At 30.2% G+C, this 17,338-nt stretch overlaps 2 protein-coding genes across 2 annotated transcripts; both read right to left on the reverse strand.

Moving 5' to 3' along the window:
* Positions 1-492: 492 nt before the first annotated feature.
* On the reverse strand, positions 493-4,040 carry LOC102593696 (F-box protein FBW2-like). The gene is made up of 4 exons (XM_006353162.2): positions 3,822-4,040; positions 2,718-2,803; positions 1,732-2,058; positions 493-1,362 (listed from the first exon to the last, which is right to left on the reverse strand). Exons 3-4 carry the CDS (start codon positions 2,037-2,039, stop codon positions 705-707), a joined length of 966 nt encoding a protein of 321 aa, XP_006353224.1. The 5' UTR covers positions 2,040-2,058; positions 2,718-2,803; positions 3,822-4,040; the 3' UTR covers positions 493-704.
* Positions 4,041-15,427: 11,387 nt separating this feature from the next.
* Positions 15,428-16,613, reverse strand: LOC102594019 (glycine-rich cell wall structural protein 1). Its single transcript, XM_006353163.2, has one exon. It carries the CDS (start codon positions 16,441-16,443, stop codon positions 16,036-16,038), a length of 408 nt encoding a protein of 135 aa, XP_006353225.1. The 5' UTR covers positions 16,444-16,613; the 3' UTR covers positions 15,428-16,035.
* Between the last annotated feature and the right edge of the window lie 725 nt (positions 16,614-17,338).

Raw genomic sequence — 17,338 nt, forward strand, 5'->3', positions numbered from 1 at the left:
ATACCCTTGCCAAATTTCCGACTTCGCCACTAGTTGCACCCATGACGCATACTCAAAAAATGCACTATTTTTGAAGGATCTGACATGTCTGTCAACATTTTTGAAGAGTCTGAGAAATATATCTTTTGGCCTAAGCTAATGAAAGTTGAGAATCCCACACAAGAGACCAAAATTCAAGCTCTTTTTTCATCTTCTACTATTAGTTGTAGCCATTGATGAGGAATGGATGAACTTCAAACATAGGTAAAAAAATGGTCTTAAGACATTGAAATTGTGATATTCAAAGTACACATAATAGAACAAGTAAGATCAATAGCAGAACACCTTGCAACGTATCAAAGTAACATGAGTTCAACGATAGCTTCCCATACGAAAAATGTATGGAACAACTCGAGACAATCCTGATGAGTGTTTCAACTAAGATCGCCCTGATAAGGCGTTAAGTTTATGGATTCATCAAGGAACACAACAAAGAGAAAGCTGAAAAGTATATAGTTGAACTCAATCAATTGATACAATGACAACTTTTTATTATATGATTCCGCGGAGTACATATAATCTGATGAACACAGAAATCACATTTACATCTTCGAAAGCAAGCAAACTTTCATTTAGATAGTAGTATAGGCAGAGTCATTAGCAGATACAAGATATAGTATATGAAAAGCTTCTGGAAATTGAATCAGAACTTAGTTCATCAAACCTCAAGGAGATTGGGGCCAATCATATCCAGCATCCACTGCATTTAAGTCATCGTAAAACCACATTTCCACATCCTCCACATGTTCCTCGTCTTCCCAGTAGCCATCAGACATCTCATCATCGTCAAAGTCATCATCAATGTCACCAGCCACGAAGTCCCATGGTATATAACCAGAAGAACCTGAATAGTCCGAGCAGTTGTCCCAGCCATTCTTATCATAGTAATCCACGACAAGGGGTCCGACAACCTTTAGCTTATTGAATTTCTTGACAAAGTTCTCATCAAGGTTCACATTCCAACAACCCCTTACGTCTAACAGCTCGAGCTGCCTGCAGTTTTGAAGAACCTCTGATATGCTCAATGTGCCAACCAGCATGTAAGCAATTTCCAGTTGTTTGAGCTTAGGCATCGATGTAGCAATTGCAAGGGCTTCATCATCTTGTGAGAGCTTGTCGATAACCTCGAGTGGGTGCATAGTTCGGCGCAAACCAGTCAGACATTTACAGTGCTTCCCAATGGCTTCCAGGGCTCTTGCACCTATTTTTATGCAGTAGCTTACATCCAAAAACGTAATGTTGGAAAATGTTCCTGCAACCTGTTCCACTACGGAGTCGCTTAATTCACACTTTGGCAACCGCAATGTCTGCAGAGATTTGGCACTAGCAACCAAAACAGAGAAGTTTACGTTCACTTCAAGTAAATATTTACCAACACGGGAGGGGATAAGAAAGTAATGACATGTTCTTTATTGCTATACGACAAGTCTACTGAATTCCAATTAGATCAGCACCAAACTCGAATGCAATAGAACTTCCATATTTCCTCTTTTTTTTAAAAAAATTCAGAATGTACTCTTTGTTATAGAGACTCATATCCAGTACATTGACTCGGTAAATTTATACAAAATGAGTTGAAAGAAATTGAACTTCTACATAATGCATTATTATGATCTACGTGAGGCAAAGTATCTTTAACTGATGTCTATAATTAATAATGAATATATAACTGCAATAAGACGATATACTAACTTGTTTGCAATGAATTCAAAGCTCGATTTGTCCGAGAGACCAGAGACACAGAGTTTACGAAGGGAACCACAGCTTCTTGGAATAAGCAAGCGAAGCATCCGATCAAGGTTTTCAGGGCAGCGATTTTTGCTCCATTCCTCAATGTCAATCTCTTGCCAACAATAAGGTCCCTTTACTGCTTTTCCCCATGACTTGCAAACCCTTGGAACTACAGTTAGCACCTCTTGAAGAGAAAGGTTTCTAAATATTAGCCCAAGTGCATCGGGTAACAATTCATCCCACGGCCTAAACTCGAATCCTTCCTCCATTTCAATTCTTGATTCTCTCCTATAATAATGAATAACGTTGAGAACAGACGTTCCACAGCTCACAAAGTATGATACAATTCACCTATGCTATTCCAAATTTCCATATTTGAAACACATGACCAAAAACTAACAGAATTCAAGCAAGTTTAAGAATTTTGCTACTAAGCTAGCGTTTGACCATAGATTTTGAAATTTCTTCTTCAAATATTTGTTTGGCAGTGAAGTTTGATCAGATTTTGAAAATCTGAATCTTCAAATATTTTCAAGTTCCCAAAAACTGGCAGACTTCCACTCACAAAACTTCAATTCAACTTCAAAAACTCAAATTTCTAGTTTCAACTTCGAAATATATGGCCGAACGGGAGCCAAAAGACTGGAGTAGTTATATCCACACAAAATCTTCCCAACATAGTAAAAAGGATGAAAAAGTAGTGAAAACATAGCAATCGTACAAAGCCAGAGTAAAATCAACTGAACGAGCTAACAATAACCATAAAAATCGAATCTTGAAAAGATAAAAACACCCCCATACTCACAAAAGAAGAGATTTATCCATATAAATGAAATTGGTAACATAAACAACAGAAAGTCACAATCTTTACAAGAAACAGTAATTATGGAAAAATATCAAGTATCAAGAACATAGAAAAGAGAAAATGGCAAAGATAAAGAACATACCTTTACACAACCATATTGCCACCAGCAAACAATCTACAGATTCAAATGGCTACACAGATCAGCATCACTCAAAACTAACCAACACCCTGTTGATGGAAATGCTCAAATCAGGTTACAAACATCTAAATAAAACCAGAAAACCAAGAAAAGTCATTTCAAAACTTCTCAAAACATCCTTATATGAAAATTCTAAATAACCCCATAAACAAGTAAATCTTGGAAATCTCAAAGAAAAATTACACTAGCAATAATTACTTTCCCAAAAGTTAAAAAATCTTTCAAGAAAAGTCATTTCAAGACTTCCCAAACACCCTTATGAAACCAAATAGACTTTGGAAATCTCAATATACACAAATCAAGAAAGGAAAAAAAAAATCTACAACAGTTTTAATTACTATACCAAAAGGTGAAATCTTTCAAGAAAAGTCATTTCAAAACTCCCAAACACCCTTACATTTTGAAAAATCCCAATACACAAATCAAGAAAGGATTTTTTTTATTTTTTTTTGCACCAGCACAACAATTAGTTTCTCAAAAGGTAAAACCTTTCAAGAAAAGTCATTTCTAAGCTTCCCAAACACCATTATGAAAATTCTTCCAGCACTACATAAATCTCAATACATTAATCAAGAAAGGTAAGTTTTTTACACCAACACAACTAGTTTCCCAAAAGGTAAAACCTTTCAAGAAAAGTCATTTCTAATCTTCCCAAACACCCTTATGGAAAATTCTTTGTAGCAGTACATAAATCTCAATACACAAATCAAGAAAGCTAAGTCCTTTACACCAGCACAACAATTACTATAAGTTTCCCAAAAGTTAAAATCTTTCAGAAAAACTCATTTCAAAACCACCCTTTTTGCAGCAGTACATAAATCTCAATACACAAATCAAGAAAGTTGAGTTCTTTACACCAGCACAACAATTACTAGTTTCCCAAAAGGTAAAATCTTTCAAGATAAGTCATTTCAAGAAATTTCCCAAACACCCTTGTTGAAAAAACCAATAATCTTGCTGCAACTCAGCTGAAATGTAACATTCAGAACATAAACATTCAAGAAAATGTACAAATTAGAAACCCCATGTCAGTAAAAGAGATAAGACCTCAAAAAAGATTAGCTAAAGTTTGGATCTGTGAAAAAACCACCGGTTTATCCGCCTGAAATGAAGGGTAATATGAGGAGCTTCAGTTCAGTACCTCAGTACCCTTTTTAGCTTTTGTGGGGTTGCAAGTTTTTGAGAGAAAGAAAAGAGAGAAGCTAAAGTATGTAAGAAAGAAACAAGAAGAGAAACAAAAAGGAAACAAGATTTTGATTACTCAGACAGAAATAATAAATTTATAAATAAATAAACATGTGAAGTTTGAAAAAAGATTGAGCAAATGGATTTGTTAATCCTTAATCAGATGTTCGAGTTCGCATTTTCCTGAATATAAAATTATTTTTGTTAGAAAATATTGTATCCCTGATGTAAAAAAAATTGATATAATATTCAAATTTAATCAGACTTCAATATAGATACAAAACATCATATGGAAAAACAAAAAAAATAAGTTTGAGGAAATAGAAGTATCCGTTTGGTAATTGATTTGAAGGTGAGTTAGGTAAGTGTTGAATTTTACTTAACTAATAATATCATGTTTATTGTTTTGGTTAGGAGATAAGTTATTTATATATGAAATTAATATTGGTAATTTAGAAACTCGTACAACTATTATATGTCCTTCTTCTTTGTACCTGAATTCATTGTATCTGGACTGAGGGTCTTTCGAAACAATCTCTCTATCTCCGAGAAGTAGTGGTAAGGTCTGCATACATTCTATCATTTTCAGATCTCATTTATGAAATTTCACTGAATATGTTGTTGTTGTCTTGTAACTATTATATATGTATAAGTTATAAGAAATAATTATTGTTTACGAAATAAAAAATGAAATAACAATATATGTACAAGTTATAAAGAAATTTATATATTATTTTATATAGAATAAAACATTAACCATTAATAAATGAATAACGAAAATTTATATAAAACAATACATAATTTTTTATTTTTTATAAATAATTTTTAATACTAATAATTACATAACTCTAACCCGCTAATAAACGACTCTTAATTGTATACCATTTCTTTTTGGTATATTTTGGAATTTGGTTGCGTACCTCCTTGAAAGTCAGTCATTTTCACTTTGATAAGATGCCAAATTAAATACTATGGACTAGGTGCAACATCAATAATAAATGTAATAATTTAAAAAGTCAGTTGAGTAGAAAGTCTGAAATCAAATTTAAGTCTAAATATAAACAATTATACAAAATATTATAATAAAATAACATACTTAATGTAATTTACAAGTTAATATTTGCATAGTACTTTTTATGTATATAAACGACAATCTTGCTCGTGTAAAATAATTTAAAAAATACAATAAATTCTTAACTTACATAAAAAGAGTAAAGAGAGATTATTATTTCTTTTTTTCCAATTTATTGATATCATTTTTTTGGTCTGTCTTAAAAAAAAGAGACATTATCTAATTTGATGAATCTTAAATGACATTATTAATATTTTACTCATATTAGATCTATTTGGCAAAAAATATCCACAAAGATATATTTTTCTATTAAAGAAATTATTTATTTTGAAATATTATTAAAAATATATATATATTTTAATTTCATACTTAGATAAATTATATCAAATAAATTTAAAACGAAAAAAATATTTTAAGATCAAATTATTACAGCAGCTTGAATGTAAAAAGAGTATAGTACTAGTAAAGATATTACTTTTTTCCCTCCTTTATTTTTGTCTTTTCTTGTATTTGGACAGATTTTATAAGTACTTCAATTATTTTACGGCAACTTGTATTAGTTAGTTAAAAATTAAATGAGTTACTAATTTTTTGTATTTTAATTTTATTATTAATTATCGAATCAAATTAATTAGAATTTATCATACTAAGTTTGATTTATTAACCGGTCAAATATTCAAGTACAATATTTATAGTCTATTTGAATTAGCTTTTGATTTTTAGGTATTAGCTTATTTATTATTTTGACTTAGAATTAAGTTTTAAAATTTTACTCAAAACTAAAAAATGCTTAAATATCTACCTTTAATAATGACTATCATACTTTAAAAATATTGAATCGAATATCAAAGATTACCTTTAAAAAAATCAACTTTTATTTATCATAGCAATTGTCATGTCATATATTTTCTTTTTCATATATACTAATAATAATAATAATAATAACAACAATAACATATGACCGGATAATATTAATGAGTGATTTATCTTTAATAGCGACTATCACACTTTAAAAATATTAAATCAAATATCAAACGCTACCTTCAAATAAGTTGTCTTTTATTTATGATATAATAATAACAATTACCATGTCATATATTTACTTGTCATATAATAATAATAATAATAATAATAATAACATATGATCAAGTAACATTAACGAGGGATTTAATTTTTTTGATTGATCTGCGACATCAAATTCATAATGAGCATGTGTGACGTTTTCAAAAGCTAACATGACAAATGCTATACAAATTATAAATATATTTTGTCAGCATTTTTTTTTCCCTTCAATACACAATTATCGTATTAATTTTTTAAAAAAAAGTTTCAAAATTTAATATCTAATATTTATTTTTAACTATTTCATTATTAAATTAATAAAATCAAACTTAATAAATATCAAATCGAATATCGAACCTCCCCTTCTCACTTCCTTAATTACTAGATGGTTGTATCTTCTTTTTTCTTTCTTTATCAATTCTATGTTTGGTTTGTGCATTGAGTGTGGAAGTGAGTTAAGAAACTGTATGGGAAAAAGAGTAGTTATGTATACTGATAATAAAGCTGAAACATTGATTGTGACTCTAAAAAGTTAGTCTTTTTTGTTGTGGGATGTGGAAACGTTCCCCGAACATCGTATGTATATAGATCTTATTTTTATCGGGTAAAAATAGGCAGAGAAGTCGATTTGATAAAATTCTTAGTTCAAGTAAACGACTTTTAAAGCAGATTTAAAAAGAAAATATAATAGTTAAAAAGTTATGTTGAAAATAATTAAGAGACACACACAAAAAGCATATTTGAAAAGGAAATATAGTAGTTAAAAATTTAAGTTGAAAATAATTAAGAAATGCACACAAAAATAATAAAATAATATAATAATCAAAATAAAAATAACATTTAATAACAAAAATAAAAAATTAGATAGTAAAAAAGTAATAATAATACTAATATGAAAAAGAAGGGACATGTAAGGTATATTTCAAATTAAACTATGGGAAAAATCACAATTATACCCCGAACTATCGTAAATAGTATGCAGATATCCTTCGTCATACTTTTGGGACATTAGTGTCATTGTCTTCCAAAAGCTAGAGCATATATACCCTTCACTCTAACAGAAGACTAAATAGGGATACGTGTCACAATCTTATTCGTCGATCCAATATTTAATAAATGTCGGGTCGATGGATAAGATTATGACACGTGTTTGTCCGTTAGTATAAAGGGTATATATGCTCTAGTTTTTGGACTGCAGGAGAACCAATGTCTCAAAAGTATGACGGAGGGTATCTGCAAACCATTTTACGATAGTTCGAGGGTATATTTATCCTTTTTCCCTTAAACTATTATCACGTCTCTTCCACAAGAAAGGAAAAAAGTACTTGATTATCTACCTAATCTTTCATTATAATCTTCGATTTCATAACCTTTTATTTAAAATCATGTCATCGATAAGCTCGATATTGCAAATATGTCGCATTCAATTTTCATATCAAATATATAGTACATGATCCTATAAAATATTACTTTCTTAATTATAATTAAGTAATCATCATAGTGAATTTAAAGAGTTTGATATCAATATGAGGTGTAACAAAATATCTAAACACATTCTTAATTCTTATGATAAATACTTACCACGTACAATATTTATATCGATAATACACATGATATATGTTTGCACATAAATTTATATTCATTTAATCATATAGTTAATACATATTATTCCACCTTCTTAAAATCATTTAATCCTAACAATTTTTTTTTTGTAATTAAGAGCGTACGTGTTAAAATTAGGAGTGTAATGAGATGAATATAATTCTTCTATTTTAACTAATAAATGATGTTATATATAAGTTCAGAATCTGAAATCAAATTATCAATAACAATATCGAACATAGAACGAATAATTTAAAAAAAAACAGAACAGTATAGTGTTACTAAAACACTACACATGATACATCAGAAATTTTTGTACTCCTTGTAATGATCTTTTAGTAGGCTGTCATTTCATGGTACAACCCTATTTCAATTAATTCATACCTATTTAATTTTGGCTGAATTAAAGTTTTATATTATTATTCTCAAATAAAATTGGCATACTGTTTAAAATATATTAAAATTTAAAACTTTATTTAAATGTTAGTTTATTTGGATTTTCCATTTTTTCCATCCTTGGCTAGCGTTCGACCATAGATTTCCAAATATTTTTGGCAAGTATTATTTAAGTGAAAATTTGGATGAAATTTCACCATGTGATTGATCATAGTATTTGGGAAACATATTTCACTTTTATAAGAAATATGATTTATATCCATAAGTTTTAAAAACTATCAGTACTTCCACAACAAAACTATTGGATCTTTGTTTTGCAACAAATATCAAGTAGTGCCCATGACACTAGAGCAATGTGGTAGTTTGGAGTGAGTGCAACAAGCATCATTTCATATATCGTGAAGTAGACGAAGCACATGACCAGTGGCGGAGCCACCTTATAGTTAAAGGGTTTATCCGAAACCCTCTCTGCGAAAAATTATATTAATTTATACATGGTTAAAATAACTTTTTAGGTATATATAGTAGATGTCGAACCTTCTTCGGCTACTTCGTGTGTCTATTTTTTCAAATTTTGAACTCCCTTATTGAAAATTCTGGTTCCGCCACTACACATGCAAAAATTTGATGTAAAATTTGAATTTTTAAAAGCTCCCAAATAATGAGATTTGGTCAACATACTAGTTTTTTCTAGTATCTGAGAAGTTGAGTTATTTGTCAAATAATGACAAGTTGTTATTTCATATTATTCCAAAAGACTTTTAAAAGTAGATGCTGCATTTTCTGCTAAAAGAATATATGATTATTAAAAATTCTTAATTTATTTATTAAATAAAATAAAATGTTTGTGAAGCAAATGAAAATATATTTATATGCAAGAATGAGCATCTAGTTGTTCTTTTAGACGATCCACTAGCCTATTAGGCACACGTCTTTTATTCGTGCCTAACGTCCACTCCTTCTAGTTGAATGCCTTGCACCAATTTTAACGATGAGAGAAGACGATATCAACGAGAATATCTCTAACAAAGGTTACAATATTTGTATGTTTAGCAATTTAACTTTAGATTTGCGAGTCTAAAATTAAACTTCTAATATTTAGGTATGAGACAAGCATACTGTTTATGCTGGGCCAGATAATATTTTGGGCTTCCTTAAGTTATGGGCTGATTTTTTGGTACTTTTCTTTTGGGCCACCAAATGGGTCCACTTCTATATGGGCCTAACAAAATTTAGAGCCCAACCCATTTCACAGATTATGAATGGGCCTATGATGTTCTTAATAGGGAATTTGTATTGAGTATTCACAAAAAGAAATAATTAATATTAACCAACATGTTATAATCCTTGTTGTTTGAAAAATATTGTAATTTTATTACGAGTTAAATTTGAAAACAAAAAGAAACTATGAAAATATTTAAGTAAGTGAAATCGATCTCGTGTTGCTTTAGTTGGTTCAATTATAACATGCTAATAGTAACATACCTCACAGATTTGTCTCTTCGATCGAGTTGAAAAATGGGAGTATCATATGAATTTGTGCTACACTTTATAAAGTGTTCATGTGTGTACGACTACACCCCTTCTTACGAACCTGATCAACCTAGAAGTTTTTTTTTTCTCTTTTAACTCGCATTTATCGTTCACCCTTTAATAAAAAACATCACAGTGAAATGAATAATTTATACAACACTGTTGACCTAGAAATAATGAGTAGGAATATATGCATTATGACATGTACGTGAAATACATACAACGTAACATCATTCTCAAAAAACATTTAGGCCAATGTCATGTCTTGTCATTGATATTTGGCATATCTTTGGTTGTATCTTTGTGAAACTTTACTTGGGTGAATCCAACAATAAAAAATAAATCAAGATACTTGAAAATTGAAATATTATTTAATTAAGTTATAATCTTTATAAATAAAATAAAATAAAAAGTCTGAAATATATCCGAACTTTGATTGAAATTGTTGTAACAATACCGAACTTTGGAAAGAACCTTTTACTCCCCTGCACTATTTAATACTGTATTTTAAAGGTATATATGTGCCCACATGGACATCATAAATATTGCATCATTATAAATAATAATGTGTTCACGTGGGCACATATATACCTTTAAAATACACTATTAAATAGTACATGGGGGAAAAGGTCTTCCATAAAGTTTGATATCGTAACAACAATTTCGTCCAAAATTGAAGTATTTTCCAGACACTTTTCCCTAAAGCACATTGATGTTAGAAACTATACCAGTTCGAGTTTTGTATTAAAAAATATATACTATAATAGTTAGTTTTTCTTTTAAATTATATTAGACAATGGTCGGTACGAAGGAAGATAAAAAAAATTCCACAAAAAGTGTTTTTCTAGAAAATAAGTATTTTTTCAAGTTATTCTCTTGTGTTCAGTAATAAAGGAAAAATATATAGTCCCAAGGGCATTTAGGTATATAATCTAAACAAACACTATAACTCTAGACCATAATCCATGTAACGACCCAACGCAGGACCTCACCCTTATAGTTTGATGCCAACCCAAGACCGACCTTGGACACAATCCTAACCCTAACCTAAGATCCGACTTGAGACTTAAGACCAAACTCGATACCAAGATCGAGCTTGAGATCCTAACCCCGACCTCGAGACCCAACCTTGACTTGACCTCCACCCGAGAGCCAACCCCAACACTAGGCCCTACCCCAAGACATGAACTTAATCCAGAGACCCAGCTCCAAGACCTAAACCTAACACCAACCCTATCTTGATTCAAGATCGAGTCTCGGGTCGAGGTTGGCCCTGTTTCAATTCAGGGTCGAGTCCCATTTCGAGTCTCAGGTCGGGTTCGGATTGAAAAATCCAGGGTCAGGTCCTAGGTTTAGGAAGACCTGATGAGCGTTAGATCACATGGTTAGGTCATAGGTCGAGTCTCGAGTCGGATCGTGTTATGAAGTCCGAGAATAGACAAACTCCAAGCAAAGAACACACTTCCTCTTTAATAAGTCATATACAACACCTATCTAAATTAATCGAGTCAATAAACTTTAGGTAATAACTTACCACTACTAATATTTTTCTAAAAAAAGTCCAATAAGCAAACAAGATGAAACTTGAAAGGATAACCACTACTATAGCAAATTGTCCCTTCCAACACATGAAGTTACAAGTCAAATTAGACACTACTCTAAAAAGCTACACCATTTTCATAGACTCCTATTAAATTAGGGTTTAGGTTTTTCAGAATTAGGTTACTATAGCATGTCACAAATCATTCAATCAACTTAAATATATGTCAATTAATTATCTTTAATTAATTATATGGACCATTTTTAAAAGTACTATTCTCTGTATTTTTGCAGAAAGTGACCACATTTAAAAAATAATAATAATAGTAGTAGCTAGCTCCTTTATTGACTGATTAAAATCCCTTTTTAGGGAAGGGGATGTTGACACTTCTCTTTGAACTGTCACTATTTTATGGTCACTCTTTGCAAATATTGGAACTATCAATATTTTTTTTTATTACATGTTATGTGTCTTTTAATTAAGTGCTATTTTTTTAAAACATTTGTTTGAAACCCTATATTCTATGTTTTTGTACTTCTTTTTTTGATGAAATTATAGACATTTGCATTTTAATATATTGTTAAGTTCTCTTAGTTGAGAATTTATCGAAACCGTCTTAGATAAGGGTAAAGTTTGTATATATATATATTTCATCATGTCCAGATCTTACTTGTGAAATCATATTCAGTATGTTATGTTGTTGTTGTGCACTTTAATTGTAACTAGGAGATCTTTTGCAACACGAAATATTATTTGGTTATAGTAATATATTAGTAGATTGATTTTTTTGATTAATTTTTTGTTAAATGAATTTGCTTGAGTTTTTCACGTAAAATGCATGTTTAGACACGATTTTTTAAACTTTCAAATTATATAATTTTTCAATTTCAAAAAATTAGAATCTATGAGATTTTTTTAAATCTTTTTTTGACAAATTAAGATAGGGAGAGAATTAGCTTCAGAAAAGCAAATATAGAAAAATGTATTGATTACACAAGTCTTTGTTCTCACGTCATATATTACAGTTTACTGACTAGCTATATATTCTACCAGAAATAAAAGAAAATTAAAAAAAAAATTGTGTTTAGTTTTAGATTTATTTCTATTTTTTCCATTTACTAATTTGTCTATCACTTATAAACCTATTTTTGAGTCGAAGGTCTATGGAAAATAGTTTGTGTACCCTCTCGCAAATAGCGATAGAATTTGTGCATACTTCAATCATTTCAGGCCTCACTTATAAAACTTTTATCAAGTATATTGTTGTATCAATCTATTTAAACAAACATAAATTTCATTAGTTTGGAGTCTAATTACGTATCTTCACTGTAGTTTTCAAATATTACCTTATGTATAACATTTATTTCAGTATCTGACACATTCAGATGCATGTATCTTGGATACATACAGGTTAAATTAAGTGTAATTTATTTCAGATACACTGTATCCAAGTATGATTCACATATATCTAGGATATACTAGCTTTTCGCTCACCTCTCTGCTATGTCACTCGCCCCTCTCCTCTCTTACTCACCTCTCTCTTCCTACGTATTTGTATTACATAATATATTTGGTATGAAAATACATATACCTAATATATTTAATATATGTATCTAACGTTGTGTTGATTTATATCAAGTGAAGCCCTCAATAATGTAAAAAAGCTTTTTCCACCTTTTTTCTGCACCAATTCTCCCTCTATTTCTGTCTCTCCTTTTTCCTTGACTTGTTGTTTTCACTCTTTCTGTTTTTTCCCCACATCACTCAAAAAATAATAATATAAAAATAATAATAATAAAGAAAAAAATATAATAAAATTCATATATTATATCACTAGTTTCTTCTTCCTTTCTTCCATCTTTCATTTCAATTCATTTCTTCCCATTTTTCTCTCTTCCTACTCTTTCTTCTAATTCTAAAAATACAAAACTTTGTTTTATTTCTTTTTTTATGTGAATTTATTTTTATATATAAAGTGAAAAAAAATGCTACCATGATTTTGAGTAACACTTCAATTTTCTCATTATATTTTTCAATCAAATCCACAATTACTGTCTTTTTTTTCTTCCTTCTTATCCTTTTCTCTCCTTCTTATTGTTTATATCATCATAAACATAAACTCCAAGATTCTACTAAGGTAAATTCTCTTCTTTCCTATGAAATTCGTCGAAAATTGACTTATCGAAAATGTTCCCTACAAATTTCCTTAACGATGAGTCAATTTTTGTTAGAACGTCCATTAGAAATTCATGTTTTATAGTAGTGTCCCAATATTAGTTTTAAAAAATTAGCATACGTATAGTTTATTAGTAATAATAATAAAAGTTGACTTTGCATGTAAATATACACTATTATGTTATGGAGTTGAATTTTTAATTATTATTTTTTTGTTTTTTAGGATTTGTTAATGGAAGAGAAAACAAGGTTAGGGTCGATGCCACCAAGTTGTTACAACAAGTGTAACCAATGCCACCCATGCATGGCGGCACAAGTACCAACGACACCGAGTCATCATCAAGTTGAATCGAGTCCGAGTCGAGGTAAAAATATGGCTATGGAATATTTTGACTCATCATCACCATCGATTGGAGCTAATAGGTACTCGAATTATAAGCCACTTGAATGGAAATGTAGATGTGAAGATCACTTTTACAATCCTTAGGTAATAATCGTATCGTTCAGATCAACTTTTGAATTTTGATTTTTTTTTTTTTTCTATTAGTAGTGTGATTTATATTTAACACGTGGATGGTATGTATGTATGTATTTTTTAAATTTAAAGGAATTTTGGTATCAATAAATTTGGTCCCTTGTGGGATTTTTTAATTATTTTTAAGAGACAAGATATATTTAATGAGGCTGTTAGAAGCATTTAGTATGGTGTACAAATTTTGACATTAATACATTGATGTTGTACATAGCCTTTTTCACAGTGATGATTTAATGTAGCAATAGCTTCTGATATGATGGTCGCATTTTTAATTTAAGTTCACAAAATTATAAATTTCATATATGTTTTAAAATTCTGTGTTGAGTTGAAATAGATCAAATAAATTGAAATAGAAGAAATACGTCATGGTTAGGCTTTCGGATTTTTTTTATTTTTTTTTAAAGATTGAAGGAGAGAATCTTCATTAAACTTTTCCATAGCAAAAAAGTTGAACTTTCCATCATGCTACTACAATACTTTTCTCTCTTTTTCTTAACCCGTAAGACTGTGTATCAATCGATTTGGTTGCAAAGTTTATCAATTTAACTTATTAGGTATTGATTTTTAGAAATGTTAAATTGTTATAAAATTATTAAGATATTAGCTAATTGGTTATTGATCGTTATCATTCAGTTATTGGTTTTTAATCGGTTAAGATTTAACATACAAAAAATCATTAGAAATCACTTAAAAACAAGGTGACAAACCAAATAAACTGTACACGTGAGTTCACAAGTTACATCTTGCTAAAAAACAAACACTTTTACATTATAGAATAATCAAGAGTTTGAGACAATTCGAAATAAAAGTAGGAAACCAAACTCTAAGTCAAAAACTTTATATACAAAATGACACAAATATAATTATTTAATTTACTATCGAATTATTAGTTAACCAATTAAAAAAAATCTTAATAACCATTAAGATCTAATAACCCGATATAAAAAAAATCAAAATTGCCAAACCAAATAATACATTATTGATAAATCAATAACTTTTTTTCGATTCAATTTTGAACAACCATCCTATGCACAACTTTCATCATTTTTATTTTCTTGGTGACTCGAAATCATAACTTTATACTCCCTCCGTTCCACAAAGAATGACCTGATTTGACTTAACATGGAGTTTAAGTAAATAAAGAAGACTTTTGAATCTTGTGGTCCTAAATTAAAATTATGTCAAATGTACAAAATTGTCCTTTAATCTTGTGACCTTAAACATGCCACGTGAAAAGTTGAAATTAAAATGTTACCAAAAAAAGAAAGAAGTCATTCTTTTTTAAACAAACTAAAAAAAGAAAGGAAGTCATTCTTTTTGAAACAAAGAAAGTAATTAGAGATAAAGAATATTTATCGTCCGAACAATTCCCTCTTGACATTATTTGTTTTCTCTCCATATCTATCAAAAACAATTTCTTTATTCGATAAAGATAAGATTTACTCACGTTCTCCCTTTCTAAACCTTCCTCTTTAAACCTCAATTGTAAAAGTATAGCATTATTCGCTAACTAAAAGGTATGAAAAATAAACTTTACAAATCACAAAGTAATATTCTGCATTGATTACGTCCTTCCACTATCAAACAAACTCATCTTCACCCTTATTCCACAAAATAACCAGGGGCGGACCCACCTAAAGTGCTCGAACACCCATTAACCTCGTATTGAAATATATATATATATCTATATAGAAATTAAGAAGTATATGTATAAAATTAACATAGAGCATTCCGTGAACAAATGTTCTGACTGATCTAATGGCTCTTGATGAATGCTTAAGACTCTTTTAGTGTTGCTGAGTCTTTAGTTCGAATACCCTCGAACACCCCTACCCTACTCCCACCGTCCATCACACATAATATTCGTCTAAATTATACACAAACAACTTTAACATAATATAATGTTTTTTACTTCCGTACCAAACACGAGATATTTCTTGTATCCATACAAGAAGGAGCTAAGCTAATTTTATGAGTAGAGCAAATGACACATCCATTTTCAAAGGAGCTGAAACTTACCCATAACCTATGTTGCTCGGACTCTTCAAAAATGTCAGGGTGTGTGTCGGATTCGCCAGAAATAGTGTATTCTAGGAGTATCCGACACGGTGCGGCATTGAAAGTGAAGTGTCCGCGCAACTTAGCCCATAACAGCACACAATTAAGATCTTCTCCACTTATCTAACTCTTGTGTAGTTGTTTTGATCAATTTCTTAGTATTCGTAACAATCTCATCAAGCAATTGACCTACTTCATCATGATTCGGAAAACTCGCCGGCCGATTGAAAGCGTTACCGGTGTTAGAGTATCTCCGATTATCATCATAAGCATAACCTCTTCCAACTGCATAACCAAAACCAATACCAATTCCACAACCAGCACCTAATCCAAAACCCAGCTGCAATCCAGGAAGTCCCGGACCAAAACCAGTGCCTCCGATAAGGCCAATTCCGATACCAAAACCACAGCCAACGCCGATTCCAAAACCAGGTCCGATTTTCCCTAAATGCTTTGATTTAACTATCGGTAGCTTCCATATTAAACCCTTTTCTTCATCTCCGCCATTCATTTTCGCTCTTGAAGGTTTTGAATTTGAGTAATTTGAGCACAGAATCTGTATACCTAGATGGAGAAGAATTGGGGGAAAATGAATTGGTTTTGTTTTGTGGCTCAAAATAAAAGAGAAAAAGTTCAATAGCAAATTCGGGGCAAATGGAATCCGAGTCCAATGGGCTTTGTTTAATTCAACATAGGAACATATTCTTTTTTTTTGTAAAAAATAGAAGGGAATTACGAAGTGGATAATCAAAATCTCCGTTAAGGTATATGTGAAAGTTGCTCAATGATGAAAGATTAGGTGACCAGTCAATTAAATTACTAAGATTATCATTAGATATTGTTATGTTTTAGCTCCTATTATCAAATATTAATTATTAATTTAAAGGATCATCGTTTAATTATTCTTTTGATACATAAAAATAATTAGATAAAAAATGTCTATCAAAATACGAAACGATATTGGAATTCAAAAAATTGATAAGTGAAATTTAAGTGATGATTCGATGTGTTTTAAATTTTTGGTAGAGTTTCAAACTTCGCTGCATATCGGTCGGTTCGGTTCGATTTTGAAGTTCATCGATTTGGCTTATTGGTTTTCGATTTGTAGAGATGCTAAACCGTTATTGAACCATTAAGATATTGACATATCGGATATTGGTTTATTGGTTTGTTATCGTTATTGGTTCGGTTATCGGTTTAACCATTAAGATTTGACACGCAAAAAAAACACATTGAAAATCACTTAGAAACATGGTGACAAACCAAATGAACCATGAACATGAATTCACAAGTTACATCTTGCTCAAAAGCAAATATTTTTACCTTGTAGAATAACCAAGTGTTTGAGACACCCAGAAATAAAAGTAGGAAACCAAACTATAATAAGTCAAGGACTTTATATACAA

The sequence above is a fragment of the Solanum tuberosum genome, unplaced genomic scaffold, assembly GCF_000226075.1.
Source record: "Solanum tuberosum cultivar DM 1-3 516 R44 unplaced genomic scaffold, SolTub_3.0 scf00152, whole genome shotgun sequence".
Classification (NCBI taxonomy): Eukaryota; Viridiplantae; Streptophyta; class Magnoliopsida; order Solanales; family Solanaceae; genus Solanum; species Solanum tuberosum.

Coding starts and splice junctions, on each gene's coding strand:
- LOC102593696 (XM_006353162.2), bottom strand. CDS start 2,039: ATGGAGGAAGGATTCGAGTTTAGGCCGTGGGATGAATTGTTACCCGAT. Junction 1,363..1,731: donor TTTGAATTCATTGCAAACAA/GTTAGTATATCG, acceptor TTTGGTTGCTAG/TGCCAAATCTCTGCAGACAT.
- LOC102594019 (XM_006353163.2), bottom strand. CDS start 16,443: ATGAATGGCGGAGATGAAGAAAAGGGTTTAATATGGAAGCTACCGATA.